General features: G+C 38.0%; 2 protein-coding genes across 2 annotated transcripts; one reads left to right on the forward strand and one right to left on the reverse strand.

The window, feature by feature from the left end:
• Window positions 1-881: 881 nt before the first annotated feature.
• Window positions 882-9,640, reverse strand: LOC132131650 (proheparin-binding EGF-like growth factor). The gene is made up of 6 exons (XM_059543713.1): window positions 9,390-9,640; window positions 6,448-6,621; window positions 5,116-5,317; window positions 3,903-4,061; window positions 1,063-1,157; window positions 882-979 (listed from the first exon to the last, which is right to left on the reverse strand). The coding sequence occupies exons 1-5, from the start codon at window positions 9,463-9,465 to the stop codon at window positions 1,070-1,072; spliced, it is 699 nt and encodes a 232-aa protein (XP_059399696.1). The 5' UTR covers window positions 9,466-9,640; the 3' UTR covers window positions 882-979; window positions 1,063-1,069.
• Window positions 9,641-11,276: 1,636 nt separating this feature from the next.
• Window positions 11,277-15,493, forward strand: LOC132140041 (osteoclast-stimulating factor 1-like). The gene is made up of 10 exons (XM_059548813.1): window positions 11,277-11,487; window positions 13,257-13,303; window positions 13,395-13,445; window positions 13,555-13,618; window positions 13,946-13,999; window positions 14,083-14,190; window positions 14,354-14,403; window positions 14,583-14,661; window positions 14,939-15,040; window positions 15,124-15,493. Exons 1-10 carry the CDS (start codon window positions 11,454-11,456, stop codon window positions 15,180-15,182), a joined length of 648 nt encoding a protein of 215 aa, XP_059404796.1. The 5' UTR covers window positions 11,277-11,453; the 3' UTR covers window positions 15,183-15,493.
• The last annotated feature ends 10,291 nt before the right edge of the window (window positions 15,494-25,784 follow it).

Genomic DNA, 25,784 nt, shown 5'->3' on the forward strand with positions numbered 1-25,784 from the left:
TCTTGAATCTTATTATTTAAATATTTAAGGCAAAAATATATGAATCAAAATTTGAACTATTTAAAATACATTTAACAACTAATAATCTGTTTATTATAATATCATGTAATGGTTTTAAACTACTCTTTCAGTCACAACCAGCAACATGGCAAGTATTTAATAGCTCTGTCTTCTGGGACCTGCAGAGTTTAGCTTCAACCCTAATCAAACACACCTGAACCCGCTAATCAAGGTCTTCAAGATCACTTGTGAAGTCACAGGCCAGGTTGGAAATAAACATCGCAGGACAGTGGGTCCTTAGATTGATCTGTATTTATATAATCTTCTATTATGTTATGAAACATAAGGATTAAAAATGATTGGAAACTTTGCAGAAAATTGCAGGGAGAGGCACCTCAGACTCCACCTGAAGGAAAGTGACAGACGTCTGCTTTCATATGTGCATAACTCTCATAGCTGTAAGATTGTTGTTTTCACCTCTTTGACAGACTGTCTAAAGACTTAAATATGAATTCCTTTTACTAAAAAACAGCATTAATCCTTTCCATTTTAGTGCCTCGTCTGGTAATTCTGGTACTTTGTTTCAGAAAACAGAAATTTATTAAGAAAACCGAAAGATCCCAACCCTCTGTCCTCTTTTTTTAGGGTTGCACTGCAAAATATTGCCATCGTATATAGTTCAGATATAACTATAACTCTTAATGTTTTACAAGAATGCCCTGAAAGAGAAAATGGAAGAAAATGAGGGAAAGAAAGACACAAATCTTATTTCATATGTGTACATGAATATCACATATCAAATAAACATTAGTTTGGTTTTATTATCAAAATACTAATACAAATACTAAGTAAATTATATAATTTGTTAATAAATAGGTACAAAGAATAAATACATTATTACAATAGGTTTTATTATATTATTCTATGTGCAATATATCTGTAGTGCACTCCACACCAGTGACAGCAGCATGACTTCTACCTGAAACAAAAACAAATCTTTTATTAAACACCACACACAAAAATCTTATATTTAGAAACCCATAAATAAAGACTCGATCTTACTTCCTCTTCACACCACAATGTTCTTTTTCTCTAGTTTCTCTCTCTCATCGGTGGAGCTCAGGAACGCCACCTGAAAGCGTTGATGTGTTCTATAGCTGCAATATAAAATCAATTAGAAACAAAACATATTTAGTAGCCTACATGGTTCTGTCAAATTCTTTCAGATCTACTCTTACTTCTTTTCATTGTACTTTGCTTGATAGTTAGGCTTTATCAGTATATTGTTAGGCCTATTTCTTCTTCTTATATGTTGAATTTGCATTATAGTAAAAAAATATATAAAAATCAAATCTAACTGGTCAAGTCATTTGGTTGTTCATTCTGTGGAATGATATTTAAAGATCCGAGTCATTAAAATGATCCGATCTTCTCAACAAAGATGCATACGGTTAATCACACAACCTGTAGCCTATAAAGCGAGTTTGATTAAATATAATCCGTAGAGATTATACTAGGGCTGCAACTAACGATTATTTTGATAATCGATTAATCTGTCGATTATTTTTACGATTAATCGGTTTATGTACTTATATTTTAGTTTTTCCCATTTTTTCCCCAAGTAAATTATTAATAAATGGTCTTTATCATTCAGCATAGATTTAAGAGATTTTAACCATTTTGCATTGTCATATCCTCATTAAAAATATACCTGGAGTTGTTTTATTGTGTTAGTAATCCTTTGTCGAACTCTTCTGCAATCAAAACACTGACCCATACTCTAGCAAATTTTACAAGGAGATTTCAAATAATGTTTTCACCATGGCAGTCCTTAGAGCTCCTAAAGTAGTTTAACATCCCGAACAAAGCTTATTAAGGAATCTTTCAGAACATATTTTCACTAAGAATATGGATAAAACAGAATAAAATTGCAGTGCATTGTATTTTATTATTTACTGGGAAACAGCTTTATAGCTTATGCTGTGAAATTGTAAACAATCCTTCAAAAACAGTGCCAATGGCATGAAACCTGAATGGAACTCACAATTTAAAGTAAAATCCATCAGAAGGTTGTCCAGAAAAAAAATAGGACACACACAAAAAACCTGCTGTGTGAAAAAGAGCAGTGAATACTTAGAAAAAAAAGTGCATTTCAAATATCTACATTTACCTCTCTCATTCAGTCATAATTAGGCTGCACGACTGAATTTTGAACTGGTAAACGACAAACTGATCACAGAACATGTTTGTAAAGCTTTAAATGTTAACTGTTAAAATTAAAAAGCAATGTTATCAGCTTTTACGACTAAACATTTGCAAACAACATTGTACTGGAGAATCTGCACAAATGAAAGTCTTAGGGGCCGTTCACAAATCGCGCCTAAAAACGTGTGGAAAACGCTAGGCGCGCCGCTTTCTCCTTCTTTCCAAAGCGCCCCTGAGGCGTCTGCCTTTGATAAGCAACCATGACGTGCTCTCTCCTTGAAGACGCGGAAATTTCAGCAAAGGATAAATGGATTTGCAGCTCAAAAAAATCGCTTGCAGTAGCTCTGCTACTAAATTTATTTCAAAATGGAAATCCATATACAACTATGATCAGCTGTTCCTTTCATCTTGACTGAGCTTTTAACGTTGTTACGGGAAAGGATGAAGCTGATTGGTTAGTTCTTGTCACATGACCCGCGGTGCGGTTGCGGCATTCTGAAAAGTTTAAATGTTTTTAACTCGATGCGGTGCAGTGTTGGAACTAACGAACTTGAGCGCGCAAAAGACGCGATATGTGAACGTCCCCTTAAACAGTGCAGTAGTGCAGAGTTTAATGGTTACTCTTCTTTTTTAAAGGCTCAATGTAAAGTACTCCCACATCACGCTGAATGCTGCAGACATAGACATCATATGATGTCTATGGCTGCAGAGACGCTGCTCGGGAAGCACGTGACATAAAACAAGGCCAGCTATTGGCTATTCGCTACTTCTCCTGTTGTACTGGCTGAGTAAAACCTCCGGTGGCTCATTACTGCCACACTTTGGTCACCGCAGATTTGAAATATGCACGAAATGAGCCGCTTACGGCAAATAAAAGTTATTTAGCAACGAATCGATGACTAAATTAGTTGACAACTATTTTAATAATCGATTTTAATCGATTAAATCGATTCGTTGTTTCAGCTCTAGATTATACAGATCCATAGCAAGTAGCAACCATTATAATTATCGCTGGAGATTTGAATTTTTTAACATGTATGAAATTCAAATGAGAAAAAAAAAATGCTTCAGTATCCAGATTACGCAGTGACTCCTTCAAAAGCATCCCAAGATACACCATCTGAAGCTGGTTTATGAATGTCCAGACTGCAATCAAGTACAAATCTAAGATGGTTCTTGCATGGTTCACTCAAAGTTATAAACGAACATTCTTCTAGTAATGTTAAAGTGTTCAATCAAAGTTATCGGTTCTTTAATAATGCTCTCAAAAATTTAGCACAAAACGAACACATTTATACATCTTTCAAAATGTTTTTTTAGTTTTGTTTTGATTTTACATCTAAGTTGCACATTCATCTAACATTTTTTTAAAACGTTACTACAGAAAACATTCAAAAGCAACACTTCCATAATGTTCACAAATGATAAAATGGAATGTTCTCTTCATATTTGCATAACAAAGAAAAAAAGTTTTAAAAACTGATGTTTAGAATGTTCAGAGACAATGGGAAATTTAATTGGAACGTTAGCTTGGTAGAGTTATTTCATAGTATTAATGACTTATTATGTTTTACAATAGTAATAAAGAATGAGCAGGTGTGTCCAAACTGCTGTCACAATATGTGCCAACTATATCTCAGGCGTGTGAAAGATGAATGAGTGTGTGGGGGTGTATTTTTAGCACTGAATGTACTTACTGCACGCAGACCATGAGCAGGATGGCTAGGCAGCTGATGACTGACAGGACGACAGCCATAATGACGAGCGTGGTGTGGGTCGTTTCTGTGCTGCTCTCGTCTCGAGACGTCCCAAGCAGCTGGATCCCACAGCGTTCCCCATCATAACCTCTCTTACATCTGAAATGATCAGACTTCCATTACTTGAACACAACCATAATGCAGTGTTGACTGAATTTCATTAATTATAAACTCTTTATGTGAATTCTATGCTGTGTGCATGCAGAGAAGTATAGAAGCCTGTTTCTGCCATGGAATAAATAAAAAAAGGTAGGTGCGACTGTTTATCTCTCAATTCTTGTGATTCTTTATATATCACAATTCTGAACTGCAGTCCCGGAATTCTGAGTGTAAATCTTGCAATTCTCAGAAAAAAAGCAAGAATTACTGTTTAAACTCGGAATTTGGAGACATAAACTATAAATTCAGACTCTTTTTCTCTCACAAAAATGTGCATTTTCTCAGAATTTCTACATTTAATTCTTGTGATTTCTTTAATTTTGTTTCCACCATGAAATAACAAATACATATGTAGACTTTATATCTCACAAATCTGAGTTTATATCTTGTAATTCTTAGAAAGAAATCTGAATTGTGAGACATAAACCTTAAAATTCGTACTTTCTTATTGGCAGTTTCGAGTTTATATCTCACAGTGAAGTTTATATCTTGCATTTCTGAAATTATTTCTTAGAAATTTAATTTCATACTTTTATATTTTTTGTTTTTTTGCTTTGACCATTAAATAAAAAAATGAAAAAGGTAATTTGACTTTGTATCTCACAATTCTGAGATCATATTTTCCAGTTCTCAGAAAGAAAAAAAATCAGAACGGCAAGATATAAACTCAGTATTTACATCTCGCAATTCTGAGTTTATATTTACATTTTTTTTCCCTCTGAATTCTGGGTTTACATCTTGCAATTGTTTTTACATCATAAAATAAAGGTAATTGTCTCACAATTCTGACTCAAACAGTTCTCAAGTTTATATCTCACAATTCAGCGTTTATATCACACGATTCTGAGTTTATGTCTAACAATTCTGAGAAATGGTCAGATATAAATTCAGAACTTTAAGGATGAAAGTTGAATTGTGAGATAAAATGTCACATTTACCTTTTTATATCTTATCCCGTGGGGGAAACAAGCTTCAGTAGATAAGTATCACTCACACACAGACAGGCTCTCTCAGGCCGTGCAGGTATGTGCAGTGGCCGTGGATGCAGTAGTCCACATGAGAGGTCAGGCAGGGGTCAGCGGTGGTGCTGTGATTTGGCTGAACAGGAGTGATATTTTTATTCTTTCTTCTTCCTTTGTTCTTTTTGTGCCCAGAGCGTTTGTGATTCTGCTCGTCTCCTTTACTGACTTGGGTTACTGGAAGACACAAGATGTATGAGAAACTTTAATGTGTGTGAGAATGTTTACTTTCTACACTTTGAATTTTCTTTAATGTTCCTTAAGTGGTCCTTTACGTTGGTCTTTTTCACCAAATAGCTCCACACTTGTTCTTTGCTCAGTTCATTAATGCAGCAATTCTTCATCATTTTGTCACAGCATTTAGTTTTATTGCATGAGATTCATTTTAGTTCATCATTAATGAACTACAAAGGTTCAGAAATATATATATCGAGTTAATGTAAGTTGCATTGCAATTGCATGAATATTATTTCTTACCAGTAATGTACAGAAACTGGACGAGGAATTTCCAGTTCGCAGCATGCTTTGTTTGCTACTGAATACAGAGAGTGTGCAGATTATACTTGCATATTTTTTATTTTAATTTAGATTCGTTCGGTTATATTATTACAACAAAAGTAGTTCATTAATAGTTATTTAATTATACATTTAATGTCCTAATTAAAACACCAAAAGGTGTTATTCCAGTTAGTAATAATTAGCTTAATCTAAGAACACACAATATTTTTGCAAGTTTTTGTAAATAATGACATCTTAATACCTCCTTTACTGACTTTGATTTCTGGAAGATTCATACTTTAATGTTTTTGGCATTTGTATTCTATACTTTGAGTTTTAAAAGTTTAATTAAATGTTGCCATAAAAACAGTGATGCAAGTCCGGTCTTTTTCACTAAATATCTCTACACTAGTTGCTTGTTTAATTTATTTAATTAAAATGAACTAATGCAACACAATTTGGTCACACACTTTTGTTTTATTGCATGCAATTAACTTACATGTTTATAGTTTACATACACTATTCATTTTATTCACTAAGCATTCTTATTTTTATTTTTTATTTTAGAGTGAAAAATGAACAGTTTGTTCTTAGAAAATTCACTTATTGCTAGTATAATGAAACTGTGTTTAAATTCATATAATGTATAAGTTAATTTCTGAACCTTTGTAGTTCATAATCATAAATGGTGCATATAATTAAAATGCCAAAGGTGTTATTACGGTCAGTAATTATAATGATCTTTTTCTAAGAATAACAGACGTCTGCGGGAGATTGTCAAGCAAGTGGACGGGTTTGTTTGACTGTACCTTTAAACAAAGTTGGATCACTGAACATTACTGATGGATCCTGATCATCATCAGATTCCAAATCTTCACCTATGGCGCTCTGAAGCCCCTCCCCTGATGATGACATCACGGTCACATGATCCAGTGCAGATGTGTGAGCAGCAGCTGTCGTTACGGTGAAAACTGCACTGCAAACTACACACAGAAACACACACTATGAATCACAGCAGAAATGTAGTAACAGCTTTGGGAGGAATGCTGATTTGTATTTAGTTTCGGCCCAGTTTGCACATAATAACAGGATCCAATGCTTCATCATATCACAATAACACATTAACCTCAATTAGCAGATATAAAGAGAGGTTAATCTGCTAATGTGACAGTTGATATTGAGTCATCCTGTAAACACCCCATGTTTATTGTACTGAGCAGATTAACTGTGTATGTGTGAGAGAGAGGGAAAAGACATAAGCGAGTGGAAAAGTTGAGGTTATATGAGGTAAAGCTGCACCTGCTGCAAATACAATACATCATTAGAGTCATTTATGTCTACTTGTCTTGTTGGACACCTGCTTATGAAATACATAGTACAGAATCTGATATGATCAACACAGAGTTCCATTCATGCTAAAATACAGAATATAATGACAGGTATGATGCAAATATAAATAGGTGAACTGCACAGGACCCATACAGACCAGTTATTAAAGGTCAATTGGCAGGTTTTGCCAACAATTCTTTGCCAACCCCATTTTTTCAGCTGTGAATTAACCCTTTAACCTTAGTTTACATGTCTGGGATTACATTTTCTACATGAAGAATGTCACTTTTGAAAAAAAACAATGATTTTGACTAAGAAAATGATGTTTAAATGAAAATGTGGAAAATATGTCATCTCTCAAACATCATTGTATTGCATTGCATTTTATGGTTTTGCCCCCCACAATAAAAACTACAGAGCTTTGATCATAAAACTAAGCATTTAAATATCACCTAAGACATATTATCTGTAGATACAGAGTGACAACTGATATTTATATGCATTTCATACAGTCTGCTGTACTGATAAAATGTTTTAAATTTAAAGCTAACATCTTACTTTTTAGCCATTTAAATAGCAGCAACTGCACCAAATTTGGGCCTCTGAATAAAACTGAGGATTGTTTTTTTTTTTGCCTCCATATTCTATATGTCATGCAAAGCAAGGCAAGGCAGGTTTATTTATATAGCACATTTCATACACAATGGTAATAATTCAAAAGTGTATATATATATAAAAAAAAAAGAACTATTCCATTAAAAAAATTAGATTTTTTGGCCTATTATTTCATGAAGACAACATAAAACAGTGTTTGCATCTAAGGAGGTCTCAATGTTCACAACCCATGTGATTCATTTCTACAGTGAAACATGCTATTCAGCAAGAAAAAATGTAGGCTGGGACTTGATTTTATCCATCAGGAATTGATTGGGATCAAAAAAAAAAATGAAAGAAAGAAAGAAAAAAAAGTGGGCGTTATATAGCAGAATGGAGTCAGACCTGAATGTGAACGTGAAGGACTACTCCCATCCTGAAACACAGCCAGCATCTGTTGGTTGAATCCTAAGTAACCATGGTAGCGTTGTTGCATAGGTGGAGTAAGCTTTGATCATCACGTTTTGAAACAAAGTCAACCTTGTTTGTATTTGGAATAATGAACAAAAAGACATGGAAAAAGCATCCATTTGATTTCCTCTTGGCTTGAATTGGTGCCATTGTCTGAAAATTGCAAGAGAGAAAATTCCACCAGCCCTGGGTGTGTGGCAATCCAATCCACTCTATCAAGCACTAATTATAATTTTGCATGCCATTTTATTCTGCACATATTCTATTCTTCATCACATTATATATTAGTATCTATTAGTATCTATTAATATAGCTTTATTTTAGAACATCACTATATTAAACAACAAACTTTGTTGTCAGACATTTTGCTTGAAAAGCATGCATGTGCTATCTTTATTCTAATAAATAAGTATTTATTTGAAGCAATTCAATGGAATTTTAAATGTGCCCTTCTCACAGGTATCATTTGGCAACAGCTGCAGTCAAACAAGTCTACAGTGAGAATGTCTTGAGTAAATGCATTTGATCTGAACACTCCTACCGACTGGAATCCTGCATTTAATTCATTGAAATTCACACACACACACACACACACACACCTATTATTGTGTTCAGGGATGACCTTTATAACATTAGTTCGCAAAGCTAAATATATATTTAACACGGCACTGTGACGCCCGTATCCTCCGTCCTTTGCCATGAACAATACACACTTTGTGACGTCGAACATGACAACAGAGAGCCGAGATTTAAACTGTGTGGTGTTCTGGCATCATACACCTCTATGGGAAAAGCCGGAGCTCACAGCTATTCAGAGGCATGTTAGTACAGGTCGAGTCAATTTCCCAAAGCCTGCCTGTCTGGAGACACAAACACAATGCCACACTTCCCTCAGCAAGACTTACTATCTTGGAGGTTTTCATATTCGTCAGTCGATTGTCTTCTGTCAGATGTCAAAGTGAAATTAAAGTACAGTAAACCAGTCAGTAACTGCACATAATTTACACTCAACATGGAAGAGAATATCTTTCATTTTCACACACTTTAGACTTTTCTGGATTTTTTCCAGTTGTTACCTTTATCATTGGGCAAAGATTTTTTTTACATTTGTGATCAAAATGAATAATTTCTTAGCAATATGAATATTTTATAGCAAAGCATAGCTAGAAATACATATATTCACACGTACAAAAATCCCACAATATTTTATGATTGTATAAATGTCAGTTATAAATGAAATAACTGTTTTAATTCTCCTACGATTTCCAGGTTTTTTATTAGCGTGGCACACCTGAAGCTGACAGGTCAAAACTAATATAAGACAGGGTCAGATCAGGATGGAGAAAAGGCAACTCACCGACACAGAGCAGCAGAGAGGAGAGGCGCTGTAGGTTCATGGCAGCTGACTTCTGTGCTGAGTTTCTGTTTGTCATGTACTTATTGTCCAGGAGGAGCTTTTATAGGGAGGTTTCCGTTCACACACACACACACACACACACAGATAATGTGTGTGTTTGTAGGCGCCTTTTGTAAGGTGAATGTTTGACGAGAGTCCACCTGTAGAATACATCCACTGATCATTCACACACAAGTCATCAAGTGAGATTCATTTTCCATTTCACGTCACTGAGCTGTGATGCTGAATGTTTCTAATACTCTACCTCCACTGTGTTATCGGCTGGTGAGATTTGAATGGGATTTAAAAATACTCAATATATAAACATGAATATTTTTATTTTAATGGTCAATTGTGATGCCTTTAAATATAGGAGTCACTGGAACTGAATTTGGCCTAGGATCTTTGAAATATCTGGGATGGAATATGAGACACATCACGTCTAGAATAAAAAGAATTAAAAGAATGAAAGAACTGATAAAGAGAGAAGCCAAAATACCACTAGTGCACACATTTTGTGCCTATGTGTGAACACGGCCTCATGGGTCATTAAACTATGATTACTGTCCCTGAAATTTGAGGCCAAAAAACTGTGGTGTTCTACAGAAGAGCGGTAGCTGGAAGAACAACTGATTTGCTTAGATGAAGCCATTAATAAACGTGTTTGTGCATTTTAAATTCCGTTTGAGTCGCTTGCTGTGCAACACGTCCCTCACATCTGCATGGCAATGAGTTTCTAAAGAGCACCAAAAAGAAGAGAATTACAGCTAATGACCCTGAACCATTAACACCATAGAAACCCCGTTAGATGCTAACCAGACACCACTTGTATTCACCCCTTTTACATCTACATTTATTCATTTAGCAGACGCTTTTATCCAAAGCGATAATCGTTTAACTTTTAATTAACAGCAATGCATTTTACACTGTCCTTTGTAACTTCAAAAATGTAGTGAGAATGTGTACAGAGGTCAATTTCACCGAGATAAGAATGAGTTTGCATTCTGTTCATATGGAAGACGCCTTAAAATTCCATGTATAGGTATTCAGTGATAACATCGGACATCCTTTTTTAGCTCAGAACTCACATAATAGACAGGTCTATACGTACGGTGGATTTAATGCAAAAGTTTTTTCAAACAGAAATAGCTAAAGCAGATCTATTTTGAGGCAGCTCCTAAAAACATGCATGCAATGTAAACCAACTTGTTGGTGCAGACCAGAGTTATGTGTTTCCTCACAAGTCTAGAGGTTTGCATGCAATCTCATGGTTTTATTTGTGAGAAAGATATTAAAAGCATTTTTTTAAAGTGCAGAAAAATGTCCTGCATTTGTTAACTGATTTCTTTAGATTATTTTATTACTATTTGACCATGCGGTCTGAAAAGACAAGTTTATCTTTATATTTGTCAGTAATGTTTTGTTATTGTCTACACTACTGTTAAGCACTGTGTAATTCATAAATGTTGGTTGATGTTATTAATGAAGGATTAGAAAATGTTTAGTAGTACATTCCATAAATCTAGACTTACATAAAACCTAATTCAATCATTTTAACAATCATTTATAGAAACAGAAAATAGAAATGTTATTTTCCATATTGCAAAAATCATTTGCAGTTTTGTCATTGACTACATAATTGAAATAAAACTCAAGTACATAAATCATTATTAAAAGTAATAAATATATCAGTTCCATATGGTTTATAATTTGTAGCAAATACATTTATATCTAAGTTTTAAATAAATAGTTTTATATACAACATGGCATTTTTATAGTAACTATTTGTTATGCTACCATAGTAAAATGTCATACGGGTAATACGAAATTTCAGACTTGTGCGCATGCGCAGTGCTAATTTTCCGCATTGGGCTCTTTCACGCTTCCTCATTGACAGCGCCTAAAGAAAGACAGCAACGACACACTGTTTCATTTGCACTCTTAACAGTTTTTATCACGGTTTTAACGTATTATTTATCTGAAACAACTCGGAAGTCTTCTTCAAAAGTCTTGGAAAGTTCAGAAATGTCAAAGCCTCCCCCCAAACCAGCTAAACCAGGTAAGAGGTGCGCGTGAAGGAAAAGCCTAACGTCAACGTTACCTCGGCAAACCTACTAAACTTTCATTATCTATCCATACGTTTTTGCGTTGTTTATTTGTCTGATAGCTATACAAACACGCTGGTTTCCGATGCCGTGCAGTGAAATGTATATAAGAGCATGCAATTCTGGGGCTTGGTGAACTTTCTCCTGCGGGTGGAGTTTGGCGTTTCTCCAGCGCAACGCAATGCAATGCAACGTTACTTTCTTTTGCGCTGTTACGCGTTTTAAACGCCTGCTACCGGTTAACATGCGCAACGAAAAACAAGAAGAAAAAAAACACATCTTAGCTTAAAGGCTCAAAGAAATAGACAAAAATAGTAAAAGCCTTTTCCACCAATGGAGAAAATCGCCCTCGCCAGCGTTTGTATGGTGTTCAGAGCCACTGCCTATACATGCGCACGTTTGTTCTGCGTAAACGCGTTTTTGGTTATATTCGTTGCGTTCTGGAAATAAATAAATAGTTTCTATAATGCCTAAAAATGTTGACTAGATTTTTGAGTCACAGCTATTGTCTCTCAGTTATTTCCCCATATGAAAGAGCTGTGCTTATGTGTGCAAAATAACATGACATTTGGACTGGTGTTTTATGCACGGTCAAAGGTAGAGAAAGACCAATATGGTCTTTTCACAACTGGTACATTGCATGTTATTTTCGTATTAAAACTACCAATAACCGATTTGCAGAAATGATCAAATGTTTTATTTCTGCTTTTTGTTACAACGGTACCTAAATCTTTAGACTGCAGAACTAGTCTCATTATGACTATTTATTATTTTTTATTATTAATAATGCCATTCCCTCTTGTAAAATCACTTGATTGGTCTAAATGGTCACAAATTTATTTTTGATTCCAAAAGAACCAGTTATTTAGAAAACTGAACTAAACTTTGTGTTTTATTATGTTTATTATGTTTCCTTTTTATTTATTATATGATTTAAAATCCCTTGATATGTGTACTGCATTACACCAACTGAGACTTGTTATAGCAATTGCGTATTATTGCTCTTTTGTTGATTTCGATTGCTTCCTTTGTCCTCATTTGTAAATCGTTTGGATAAAAGCGTCTGCTAAATGACTCAATGTAAGTCGTAGGATGTCCTCTAGTTCCAGTTTGTCCAGGATATGGGTCTGTGAGATCCAGCATGCAAATCTGCCCAATTGGGTGGGATGGGATGTTTGGAATTCTTAACACAGTATTGTTTAGTAGTGGCCAAACCTTTACACTAAAAGTATAATAATAAAATGTGGTGTAGATTCTAGGGGAACTTTAAGAAACATCTTATTGTCAGTATTGCACTTCTTAACGATTGATTGTAAGTGTAATTGGGGGCAAACAAAATTATTATATCCAGTGGAGGCCAGTTTTTCCATTTCAGAGTCTGATCTGGAAGTTCAGGAGGGGCCGCTTGGATCCCGCTCAGCAGGGCTTCTACCTTATTTGTTATACGGCAACTCGAAATACCTTTGTGGTCAGGAAATGCCCTTTGTTGTGCATGTAGTGTTTTGTGTATTTAGACCTCAGGGGTTGGGTTCCTCTGGCTTGGAGACTTTTCTGTGTCATGTGATTTGCCCTGCATTTGAGCTGCGTTTAGTTCTGTGATACTACCTGGTTGTAGATGGGGTGGTGTTTTGCATATGGTTGGGCGGATGGGTGAAGATAAGGTTTAACAGGTGGAATATTTACTGATATTTCATTCAATCATTCAAATGTATGTTTTCAACAGGCCAGGTCAAGGTGTACAGGGCTTTATTCACCTTTGACCCAAGGACGGTGAGTTTCCTTCTTACTTATACTATTTCCCAGTTGTGTAGGTTGTTTTAGCCTGAATCGAGCTCATCATGAATATTTTCCTCTTTTTCAGCCAGATGAACTGTACTTTGAGGAAGGAGATATTTTGTACATCTCGGATACAGTAAGTTTACGATCTCGCTTGGAAGTACTGATAGTTCCTCCTGTGATAAAGAGCATTATAGTCACGGCAGTGTTGGTGATTTTGTACTGATTGCTGGGTTTATTTTCAGAGTGACAGTAACTGGTGGAAGGGGACATGCAGGGGAAGGACTGGTCTTATTCCCAGTAATTATGGTAAGGAAAACAAGCGGCAAACTAGAACCTACTTTACTAAAACATCTTCAGTGACTAAAAAAGTGACTTTTACGATGTCAGGCAAGTTTAATTCGAGATAATCAGTGGTGTTTGCTAAAGAAATCCTATAAATATTATTACCATTGCACATACATACAGGGTTAATGATTGGAACAAAATCCAACATCAAGTTCTCTTTTTATGCTTTATTATGTGCCATTACTTTCCAAAGCTTTACTTAAATTTGTCTGGAAGACAAAAAATTGGGTAAAAGCATCCTGTAGTAGGTGTATCATTCTTATCTTGATGAGATTTGCCTTTTTCCAGTGGCTGAGCAAGCAGAGTCCATAGACAACCCCATGCATGAAGCAGCCAAGCGAGGTACCCAAATAGAAACCTGTCTAGCATTTAGTTTATTTGATAACACGGTGAAACGATCAAATGTTTTGTGTGTGTGAATGCAGGTAATCTGAGCTGGCTCAGAGAGTGTTTGGATAATAAGGTTGGCATCAACGGACTGGACAAAGCCGGGAACACCGCTCTCTACTGGGCCTGTCACGGAGGACATAAAGGTCAAATATATACACAGGCTTTAAGTGTTTTCACATATTTGTGCACAAACTTAGCCTATAAGAACTCTTTAAGCTTGTTTTGTCCAATAATATGGCACTTAAAAAATCAAGCAAATTACAAAGATTTCACCTATTGTGTGTTTATGGGTTTTATTTCTTTTAGATGTGGTGGAGATTTTGCTGAGTCAGCCGAACTGTGAGCTCAATCAGCAGGTAAATCTGGTGTTTCTGATCGATCGCTGTTCTCGAGATCGAATGCATTTCATTTGAATTTGTTCAAATGCACAGAGAGATCAGCTTACAGAGGTCTGGATGCAAAAGTGACTGAAACGGAAGCAGTGTTCTTTATATCTGACTCAATGTAATAAATATTATGTTAATTTCCTCAACAGAATAAACTGGGAGACACGGCTCTACACGCAGCTGCCTGGAAGGGTTACTCCGATATCGCTGAAATGTTGCTTAATAAAAGTGAGTGAATTATTTTTTTTCCCCTTCTTATATAGTTCAGCAGAAACCTTACCTTACATGGATTATGTGAGAATAGTGAAATATGACACATGAACACAACAAATATCTGTGTAAAAAGAGAAACCATTCTTGCATTAAGCCTTAACAGGAGTGATGTAGTTTTGTTGTGACGCGTATCTGGTTCAAATCAATCGTGACTCAATTTATAATTGAAATGTTCAAATGCATGTCTTTTTTTTATATCTACATTGTTTATATTGCATCTGTGCTATTCTAGATGCCAGGACAGACGTGCTTAACAATGAGAAGAAGACCGCTCTGGATATGGCCACCAATGCACAGTGTGCCTCTCTGCTGAAGAGGAAGCTGGTGGGAGGAGGTGAGTCACAAGGCGTCTCCTTTCGGGTTACCTTCCTGTGAGAGAGATTCACACTTAACTGTCTCTCTCTGTTGAATCTGCAGTGATTCTCCGCACCCACAGTAACGCCGAGGAGTATCTCGATGATGAAGACTCTGACTGAGAGAAGAGCAGCACTAATGTCCATTCATTCCTACATTCACTCCAACACAACATGTATATAGATCAGATTATATGTGCGAGAAAGATTACTTACAAGATTACTTACAGGGGGGGGGGGGGTGATATGAAAGCTGGTTGTCTTCTTTCTTCTTCATTCCAGTTCATTGTAAACGTATTGCTGTACATGTTTAGGTTGGACACGGTGAACATTTGTTCTTCTGTTTGCTGCTCCTCTCTTAACTGTATTTATTCCACAGAACTGTCTTTTTGATTTTAAAGTGCCTTCTTTAACAGGGAGATGGCCCAGAATGCCTCCGAGCACTGGGTCTTTTTATTCCAAAAGTTTTATGCGTGTGTATGTGGTAAGTGTGTGTTTGAGTGTTTTACTCTGTGTGTGTGTGTGTGTGTGTGTGTGTGTGTGTGTGTGTGTGTGTGTGTGTGTGTGTGTGTGTGTGTGTGAGAGAGAGAGAGATATGTGCTTGATGAGCTTCTGAGATGCATGTAAATCTGAGTGTTATAACTATGCAAATAAACCAGCGTGGCCTTTGCTTGATATGCAAGTCTCAAGCTGGTAGCTTGAATATAATGGTGTTTGCCTTTTTTTCATTTATTGATTTTTTTTCATTGTGTGCATTAATTTTTTAAGACATTTTGTGTGAATGTATTTTAGTGTTTTACCATTATGCATAATTTTTAATCAGATTATCATGCGCTATTTATCACGGAGACACACTAGAGAAAACTGTAAAAAAAAAAAATTACTCTCCAAAATGGCATAATGAATCTTCATAGTGCAATTAGAGAAATGCTTTCATTTTAAACATGTTTTTCGAGGGATAGTTCACCCAAAAAGGAAATTCTGTTATTTACACACCAACAATTGTGGAGTTTCCTCCTCCTGTTGAATTTTAAAGAAGAGATTTTGAAGAATGTGGGTAACCAAAAAGTTGCTGGTTGACTTCCATATAAATTGACTTCTCATAAAAATTACTACGGAAGTCAATGGTGAACAGAAACTGTTTGGTTACCCACTTTTGTGTTCAGCTGAAAAAAAGATTCATACATGTTGTGAGTAAATGATGACCGAATGATTTTCAGATCCCTGTTTTTAATTAAAACATGATGTCAGGTCAACCACAAACCTTGTTCCAATCTATTTTCTTTTTCCATTTGGCTCAAAAACAGTGTTTGTGGTGTGGTCCTTATTAAATTATGTTTGCGTAGTTTGTGCCGCGTTTCATGAACTCTTGGTTTTGAGAGCAATGCGATTCATGGCAAAGAAATTAAATAATAGTGTTTATTTTACAGGTTAGTACTCCACTCATATTCTATATATATATAGAGTGAGAGGATAAGAGTGGAGTATTAACCTGTCAAATAAACACTTATGAGTGAGAGATTTTGTATTCAGTTGTTTCGGAAGATTTAGTTTATTTTTGAAATAGGAACTTTAAGGAGGTCATTGACCCACCGATTACATTTACTGGAAGATCATTCAAAGTTACTGCAGTTTAGTGGTCTCATGTTATATCTTGCCAATTCAACAAAAAAGTATGTTCTGAAATAATGTGCTGACTTCTTCATTTGTTCTGCCAGTCTCAGCTGCTGAAAATGCATTTTAAATAATGATACTGAACAATACACTAATGCAACAAAGGTAAAAATCACCAGTTTTAGGGTGTGATTTATATTATTTTGTTTTAAAATCTTAATATTGACCACAGTCCTGTGCTCAGACATTACAGTGAATGTGTATGTTAGCAAGGGGCTTTAAATTAACCCTTCAACTGCCCCACCAAGAAAAAGCATTTGAAATTTTTTCGGTTTGCATTTCTTGTCAGCGTATGTTGCTAGTTATCACACTCAAATGTATTTTTTTGCATCACATCCCATATTTTTTTAAACATCGGCCTCTACCAAATGGTTGATATGTCACTTGATGGTAAAAATACCGGATTTCATTCACACATACTATAAAGATCAGAAAATACGAACTATAATACTAATTTATAAAAAACAAATCATAATAGTTTTGTATATTGAATCTTCTTTATTTATTGAAGTATGCCATAACATATTTCAGGTTTTCATTTTAACAGGAAATTATACGTTTTCTTGTTTTTTAACAATAAACAAAAATAAATAACAGAAATAACTAAAAGTAACAAGACCAAACGCATTACATTATTTATGCATTCAAAAAAGTTAAAATAGCAAAAGATAATAATATAATGGCATTTAAGCTTTTATGATTCAAGAAACACGTCGTCAAGTGTGGTAGTGCAACAGGATTTTATTTCTTTCTTATTTTAGATTAATTTTTATCTCAACAGCAATGCTGTGCAGTGTAAGTCTTCAGCCAGGAGTATCCTCTGGCTCCTTTAAGGAAAGTTTTTTAGAGTGTGTTTGCCTTTTCTTCTCTTCTAACATGGAAGCTTAGTAGAGGATGTGCCTCTCGAGGGAGCATCATCTTCATCCAGGGACTCAAAAGGACTGTCACCAGCTACCTCTTCTCGGACGGGATGATAATCCAGATCCACTATGTCAGTGGTTCTCAAAGCTCTCCATGAAGTACCCCCAGCACTGCACGTTTTGTATGTCTCCCTATATCTGACACACACCCACTTCAGGGCTTGCAGTCTCCACTAATGAGGTGAAGAGTTGAATCAGGTGTGATAGATGAGGGAGGCATTAAAAATGTGCTGGGCTGGGGTTACTCCAAGACAGGTTTGAGAACTTTATTGGGTCATCAGGATAACTGAGATCAGCATCAGAGTCCTTGGGGGGTTTTCTGGTACATGGGCCTTTTACTGTTGAAATCCATCTAGTAATTGTAAAGAAAACAACAACAAATAAATTACAATCTCTTACATTTATAGTATTGTAAGTACATCAGCATTTGTCATTTAATAAGTAATTGCCTCTGATAATTATGATTTCCACACATTAATTCTATGAATTCATTATATTTACTTAAAAAAAAATCTAAAAGTGGCAAAAAAAACCTACACATTTAAGAAATTATCTCAGTATTTTAATGGAGAAATAACAAGAGCGGTGTCATATTCATAGCTATGAATAATCAGAAGTTTATTTCACAGCAAATTGTACATTCTGACTGCAGATGTGAATGATCTGAAAACATTGGCACAGCTTTTCTACGTTTTCCATAAAGTGACAAATCAACCGTTTTGTTGAGCACGTTTTTGAAAAATTATTAAAATCATACTAAAGTTTTTTCATGGCACCAAGTAACATAATTTTGTAAAGTTAAGTCTCTTACAGTGTAATATTAAAAAAAAATATGCTTGCCTTGCAAAATTTCACCGAGAAGGGCTCACATGGAAGGGTTGATTTCTTTGTTTCTGACATCCATGTCTATGGTTAGAAGGATTGTGACAAGTGCTGTGTATTGACACTCTGACATCTAATGGATTTTTTGGGCAAAACATACTTCAACCAGATGGTAGAGATGGCTCAATCAGCTTGAGTTAAGTTAGGTACTCCTCTCAACAATACTAATAGTCATAATAATAATAATAGTCATGAAAATAAAACGGAATACACTGATTATAATTTTTTTTTTTAGCATAGTACAGCTTAATGTTCAGTGGCATCTGTGACAGCTGACCAGTGCTCTGTTTGTCTTTCATATAGTTAGCAATAATGTATTAATATTCTCACAATAAATGTTGTTACTTTCATTTTCAAAACTGTAAGAAAGTACATTCGTTAAGCATACTCGTACAAATATAAAGTACTAATAAGTTCTCAATAACTTAAGTATATTAGAGTATACAAGATAATACTTTTACTTAAAGGACAGTTCAGCCAAAAATGAAAATTCTATAATAATTTACTCACCCTTCAGTTGTTCCAGGTCTGGATTTTTATTTTATTTTTGGGTGAACTGTCCCTTTAGCAAAGGTTTTAAATATGACAATTAGTTTCTCCCCAATATGGTTTTTAGTAGTAATTATAGTTTACTAAAGTATCTCAATATTTCTTGTACTAATTACCTTTTCATAGCTCTAAACAATTTCTATTTTCCTTCCTTCCCTAAATCAGAGCAGACCCCTGTACAGCAGGATAAAGCTGAATGTGTCAGCGCTGGACAGGTGTTTAATGGTTTTGGGCTGAGCAGGGAGGCCCTGACAGTACTGCTGGATCTTCTGAGAAGTGCCACAATCCAGACCCTGGTGTTTCTCTTCTGTCTGCCAGTGGTGCATCATAAAGATGGTCTCCAAAGTGTTTGACGTATCTCGTTCCACTGTCACTGTATTGTCCTCTGAGTCTCTGAGGAGGTGCTGGCCATTCACCAAGAGATTCACCTCCTTAAGACCCCAGAACACATGGAGGCAGCGCTGGGCTCAAACTGAGGGTGTTTTTCTGATGTTAAACCTAAGCTATGCTGTAAATGGTTGTAAAACGTACTTTCAGTTATGTATAGAACAATTTGTTTTAATGTGTAAAAAAAAAATTTACAGGACAAAAAAAAAAGCACCTAAAAGAATGTTTTGTGAAAAAAAAATTAAATGCTGCATTAAAAAAATTACAATGTTCACGAGTACTTCTCTTTTATTTACAAGTGAATATGAAAAACAAAAATACAAAATGTACAGAAAGCACTGAGGTTTATTTATGAATAAATTACACACTAGAAAAGAAAGATGTATACAACTTACGCATTTCATTTTTAACTTGCATCACAAAAATAAACTAGAGAAATTAGGTTTTTCCATTGACAATATGACATTTAAAAAAAAGATATTGAAAAACTGTAATATACAATTTTTTTCCTACTGTTATCTCTTGGCTAATGAAGAATGTATTTGTTATGCATTATCTTAAGCAGAGAAAGTTTGCACTCTTCTCTCTCTCTCTCTGGAGTTTGATGTCCTCCCTGAACAGCTCCACTCGCTCCCTCACCTGTCCCAGGACGCTTAGCAAATAGACCATGCCTGTTAACAACAACAGCACACGGAATTTCAACTAAAAATGTACTATTAACTTTGTATTTTTGTCTTTCCCAGCAGGCTCACTCGCTCCAGAATAGTAATAAAACAAGAGAAAATGGAAAAACGTATGAAAAATATAAAGACAGGTTTGTAATCTTACCAATAGAAAAGTATAACACAGCAGGCTATGCATACAAAATGCTGCAGTGTTTAAGTTTGGTTAAAACATTTGTAGATATGTCTTGCATGACAGCACTTCAAAAACACAACAAAGAGAAAGACCATTGTCTTATATAGCCATACTTGCCAACCTTGAGACCTCAGAATTAGGGAGATATTAAAAAGGACCCGGTGGGGGGGGATGTGTCGCCATATATAATATCCCATACACAAACGCAAAGAAAAATCTAATTCATTTATTTGACAAATTCAATTCCTTAAGGCCTCTCCTCAGGAGGTTAGACCCTAATTTGTTAGCTACTGTAAATGAAGAGATATGAAATAGCTAGATCTTATCAATAAACATTTATTAATTCATAGCCTAATGCAACAACTACATAAGTAAACTCTCAAAACATTATAATTATGACATTTCATTTTGAAATTTTCATGTAACAGTCTAAAGCTAAATAAATAGCTGTTCTTGCCGTTCATTTCAGACGTCTGCTTCTAGGGGCCGTTCACATATCGCATCTTTTTCGCGCTCAAGGTCGTTATTTCAACCGTAGGTGCGCGGCCGCGGTGAGCACGCTCATAATGGAAGCAACGTGGTGCGCTACTTTTTCCAGGCGGGTTTTTCCTTCTCATCTCCAGAAATATATCTAGTAGTAAAGCTAATGCGAGCCGAGGTGAGGCTAGAAATCAATTAATCCTTTGCTGATACTTCTTCGTCGTCATCATGGAGAGCGCAGTTTGGTTGCATAGCAACGACAGACGCCATGGGAGCGCAAGCGTTTGGTCTAAAACGGCGCCCAGTGACGGATGGTGTAGCAATATTGTTGTCCGGGTGGAAATCGGGAGAAATTCGGGAGAAAGGTCGGTCCGGAGATTTTCGGGAGGGGCTTTGAAATTCGGGAGTCTCCCGGAAAATTAGGGAGGGTTGGCATGTATGTATATAGCGGCTGTCTTATTGTCTGTGGGCTTTATGTAAAAAATACTATATTAAAAAATAATTTTTATATTAAAAAACTGTCTTTTAACGCTTTCGCTAGGTATTTGAGTGAATGAAAATATAATAGCCTACTTACATATTAATGTGATGTCCTCCACAGAACTCTCACCTGCCACCGTCGTCATATGCACGCAAGTGATTCTGGGATATGGTAGGGTGCGAAGTGTCCATAGGATGTACACTTCATTTTCATGGGAACTGAAATTCGAAATTCGAAATTCGTCAGCCTTCGTCGCGCCGCGGTGACGCATTCGCACTTCAAATGCGCCCTTCGAAGTGCGCATTCTGACTTTGGGACAGCTTACATCCGCACGTCGGAGTCCATGCACTTAGGTTTGGGACACAGCAATAGTAGTGTCTCAAAATGTGCTCAACCATTATTTCGAGCATGCAGTTTAAGGTTAAATCATATGGTGGCGCTAAAGAGCCAGATTAGTACAATAGCCGAATGGTCTTAAAGGGCACCTATTGTGCAAAATTCACTTTTACATGGTGTTTGACCATAAATGTGTGTTGGCAGTGTGTGAGCAAAGCCACCCTAGAATGATAAAAATCCACCCAGTGGTTTTTTTACAATCTCAATAATTCATAAGCACTGTCTCAGAATGCCCTGTTCTAAGATTGCTCTCACTGTGACGTAGAATTGCGCTAAGCCCCACCGACGTGGTTTGATTGACAATCTGGTTTTGGCATAGACCCCGCCCTCGGTGATCTGTACACCATCCTCCATTGTTTCAACGACAGCCGCTAATGTCTCCTAAGAAACATAAGTGTTCTTTTGTGGGATGCAATAATGAACATAGTAGTTTTCACTTACTTCCGACATCAGAGCCACTGAAAACGCAGTGGATGGATTTTATTTACGAAGGAAAGGCGCCACTCAAAATTCCAAAATACGTTTATGTTTGCGCGAATCATTTTTTGACTGTTTTGAGAACGAGGGTCAATTCAAAGCAGGTCTTGCTTCAAAGTTAATCCTCAAGTGTGGTTCCCTTTCAGTCGGTCACTCTCGACGCCACGTCGGTGACCGACGAATATGGGATATCGCTTCGATAGACTCTACTTCGAGTGTAAACTAAACGAGCCAATGCACATTGGCATGCAATTATTGCATCCAGCTGCCGCTGATCACTGCGTGAGTATAAGAGGGCAGCAGGTGCAATGTATACCAGCTTTTCGCTTCGGAGCCGAGCGTTAGTATCGCTCTGCTCAACTGTGTCTGCTGTGAACTACGAGTTCAGCACGCTCTCGGAAGCTTCGTGTGTTGGCGAGACGGCGCTTCAGCGGCGGTCGTTCCTGTGTCGAGTGTTTTGCACACTTCAGGCTGCACTACCCCTGTCGTGTTGCAAACGGCCAATTCCCCAGTGCGCCTCAGCACTAAAAGAGCATTTCCTAAAGAGCAAATTTCTCTAAAAGAGCTTCACGGGTGCGTCTTAGTAAAGAAGACGGATCGTCCTTATAAGGATGCCGTTTCACCCGTGCGTTTCTGGGAGCTGTCGTTACCTGGCAACGGGTGATGGTCACGATCGCTGCCTCACGTGTCTGGGCGTCGAGCACGCTGAGGTGGCTTTCGTGGATGAGTCATGTTCTCACTGTGGGAATATGACCATCTCGGAGCTGCGAACCAGGCTCCGCTACCTTCAGGGGGGCGGAGTCCTGCGGCCACGATCTGGGGCTCGTTCTGGCGGCCGACAGACGAGAACCACTTCCGGCAGTAGCGCGGATGGTTTGAGGGTCACAGTGGTGGCAAACCCTCTGGGGACCACCACTCCTCTTGCACCTCCGATCCAGTGGAGCAACCCACGGAATGCACTGGGCCCTCTACAGCGAGCGTACCAGTGGTATCCAGTGGGCCTCCCCCCGACCGGATGTCGATCTCAGCATCGGAGGGAGAGCTGTCGGACGAAGATTCTGGGATGGTGGCAAGGCCTGAGTTGGACCCCGAAATGTCAGCTATGCTTTCCTGGGCCGCCGAGAGGGTAGGACTCCAGTGGAATCCTCCACCGCGTCCCGAGCCCTCGCGGCTGGATGATTGGTTTCTCGGGGTGGCACGCGCTGGTTCTCAGCGCCCCACCCCAGTGCCTTTCTTTCCGGAAGGTCACCGCGAGTTTGCTGGGTCGTGCGATGTCCACATTAGTGGTCCAGGAGCGCCATCTCTGGCTGGGTCTGGCAGACATAAGAGACACCGACACGGTCCGCTTTCTCAATGCCCCTGTGTCCCAGACCGGCCTCTTTGGCAACGCAGTCGAGACCTTGGCACAGCAAACTGCATTCAGTTGAGCTAAAGTTTCTTTCATTGAAAACTCCTGCTCCTGCTTGCACTGGCCTCCATCAAGAGGGTAGGGGACCTGCATGCATTTTCGGTCGACGATTCGTGCCTACAGTTCGGGCCGGCTGACTCCCAGGTAATCCTGAGGCCCCGGCCTGGCTACGTGCCCAAGGTTCCCACTACACCCTTCAAAGACCAAGTGGTGAACCTGTAAGCGCTGCCCCTGGAGGAGGCAGACCCAGCCCTGGCTTTGCTTTGTCCCGTCAGAGCATTAAGGTGCTACGTAGACCGGACACAAAGCTTCAGGACCTCAGACCAGCTCTTTGTCTGTTACGGAGGCCGGCAGAAGGGGAGTGCCATCTCTAAGCAGAGGATGGCCCACTGGATTGTGGATGCCATAACCCTGGCTTATCAGGCTCAGGATGTGCCCTGCCCATTCAGGTTGCGAGCTCACTCAACTAGAAGTGTTGCATCCTCCTGGGCGCTGGGTCGTGGCGCCTCGCTGACAGATATTTGTAGAGCTGCGGGCTGGGCGACCCCTAACACGTTCGCTAGGTTCTATAGCCTTCGTGTAGAGCCGGTATCCTCCTGTGTTCTCACCTCAAACGGGTAGTGGCACTGAGAGGCCCCGGTTAGTGTCGGCTTGCTTAAACCGCTCCAGAGTGTCCGTATTGTAGACCCTGTTGAGATCCTCCATCACCCTAAGCAGCTGGACGCAGCGGAACGTCCGGCGCCAGACCTTCATGATGAATCTGTGAGAACCATGGAAGGGTGGGTTCCATATTGAGACCTAAGCGGTACTCATATGTGTATAGTCCACGGTATAGCCTTAGAGCCTGTGTTTCCCTGGCAGACTTCTGCCTTCCCAAGAGGGTTTTAATCATCTCAAATTTTTCCTTATACTCCTAAATGGATGCTATATGTGTATTTGCCTCCGAGACCTCCTTCGGGAAGGATGGGGCTTCCGCAGCGTCCCGGCTCCAAGCGGACCGGGTACGTTTTCCCAGTGTTATCCAATCTCACCCAGTGAGGTAGTGCTTTGACAATGGTGAGTGGAGCTACTTGTTCTGAGCCCCGGCCTACACCAAATAGGGGCGCAGGCGGCTCGCACAGGGCACTGGAAGGGGCAGCACCCATGGCGCTTTGATAGGGATCCCATATTCGTCGGTCACCGACGTGGCGTCGAGAGTGACCGACTGAAAGGGAACGTCTCGGTTACGTATGGTAACCCTCGTTCCCTGAAGGAGGGAACGGAGATGCCACGTCCCGTCGCCATGGTTGCTGTACCGCCGCTGAGCTGCCGGGTCCCAGGCTCGGCTCCTCAGCGAAAAACTGGTATGCATTGCACCTGCTGCCTTCTTATACTCACGCAGTGATCAGCGGCAGCTGGATGCAATAATTGCATGCCAATGTGCATTGGCTCGTTTAGTTTACACTCGAAGTAGATTGGTCTATCGAAGCGATATCCCATATTCGTCGGTCACCGACGTGGCGTCTCCGTTCCCTCCTTCAGGGAACGAGGGTTACCATACGTAACCGAGACGATCGTTGCCTTCTGTTCGCGATCCAACGTCACCTCCAGAAGAAGTAAGTATATTTAATGTTTTTTGAGCAAATGGTCATTTCAGTCGATGTCAGCCAATTCAATAACAAATGCGTCTAAAGTTGTTGTCGTCCTCGTAGAATGTCTGTGTATATAATTTAAACCTTGTTTGTATAGTGTGTATCCACACGTATATATATATATTTTTTAAGATATTGTATTAAAAACTGTATATGTTTTCTGTAAAGACAAGACATCAAAATTGCTATGTTTATACAAAGGCCAGCACATCGACACGAAGCTGTAGAACGAGGGATATTGGCGTGCAGACAGAAACATCACAGCTATGCAGTGTTGGTACACAACTGTCACTGAGGACGCTTCAAACACACCACAGGAGTATCAGTATGTTTATGTTTTTAACTGTATTTATATTATATAGTATACAATATAATATTATATAATTGTATTAACTAATTGTATTTTTATATGCACATTTCAAAATTCATTTTCTGTAAAGTTGCTTTAAAACAATGTATTGTGAAAAGTACTATACAAATAAATTTGAATTGAATTTAATAGCCACGATAGAGAAAGTGAATCTTTGCTGAATTATATATTCCAGGTTTCCAGACAGAGACAACATTGTCAAGTTTTGGTGT

The sequence above is a fragment of the Carassius carassius genome, chromosome 4 (genome assembly GCF_963082965.1).
Source record: "Carassius carassius chromosome 4, fCarCar2.1, whole genome shotgun sequence".
NCBI classification, from domain to species: domain Eukaryota; kingdom Metazoa; phylum Chordata; class Actinopteri; order Cypriniformes; family Cyprinidae; genus Carassius; species Carassius carassius.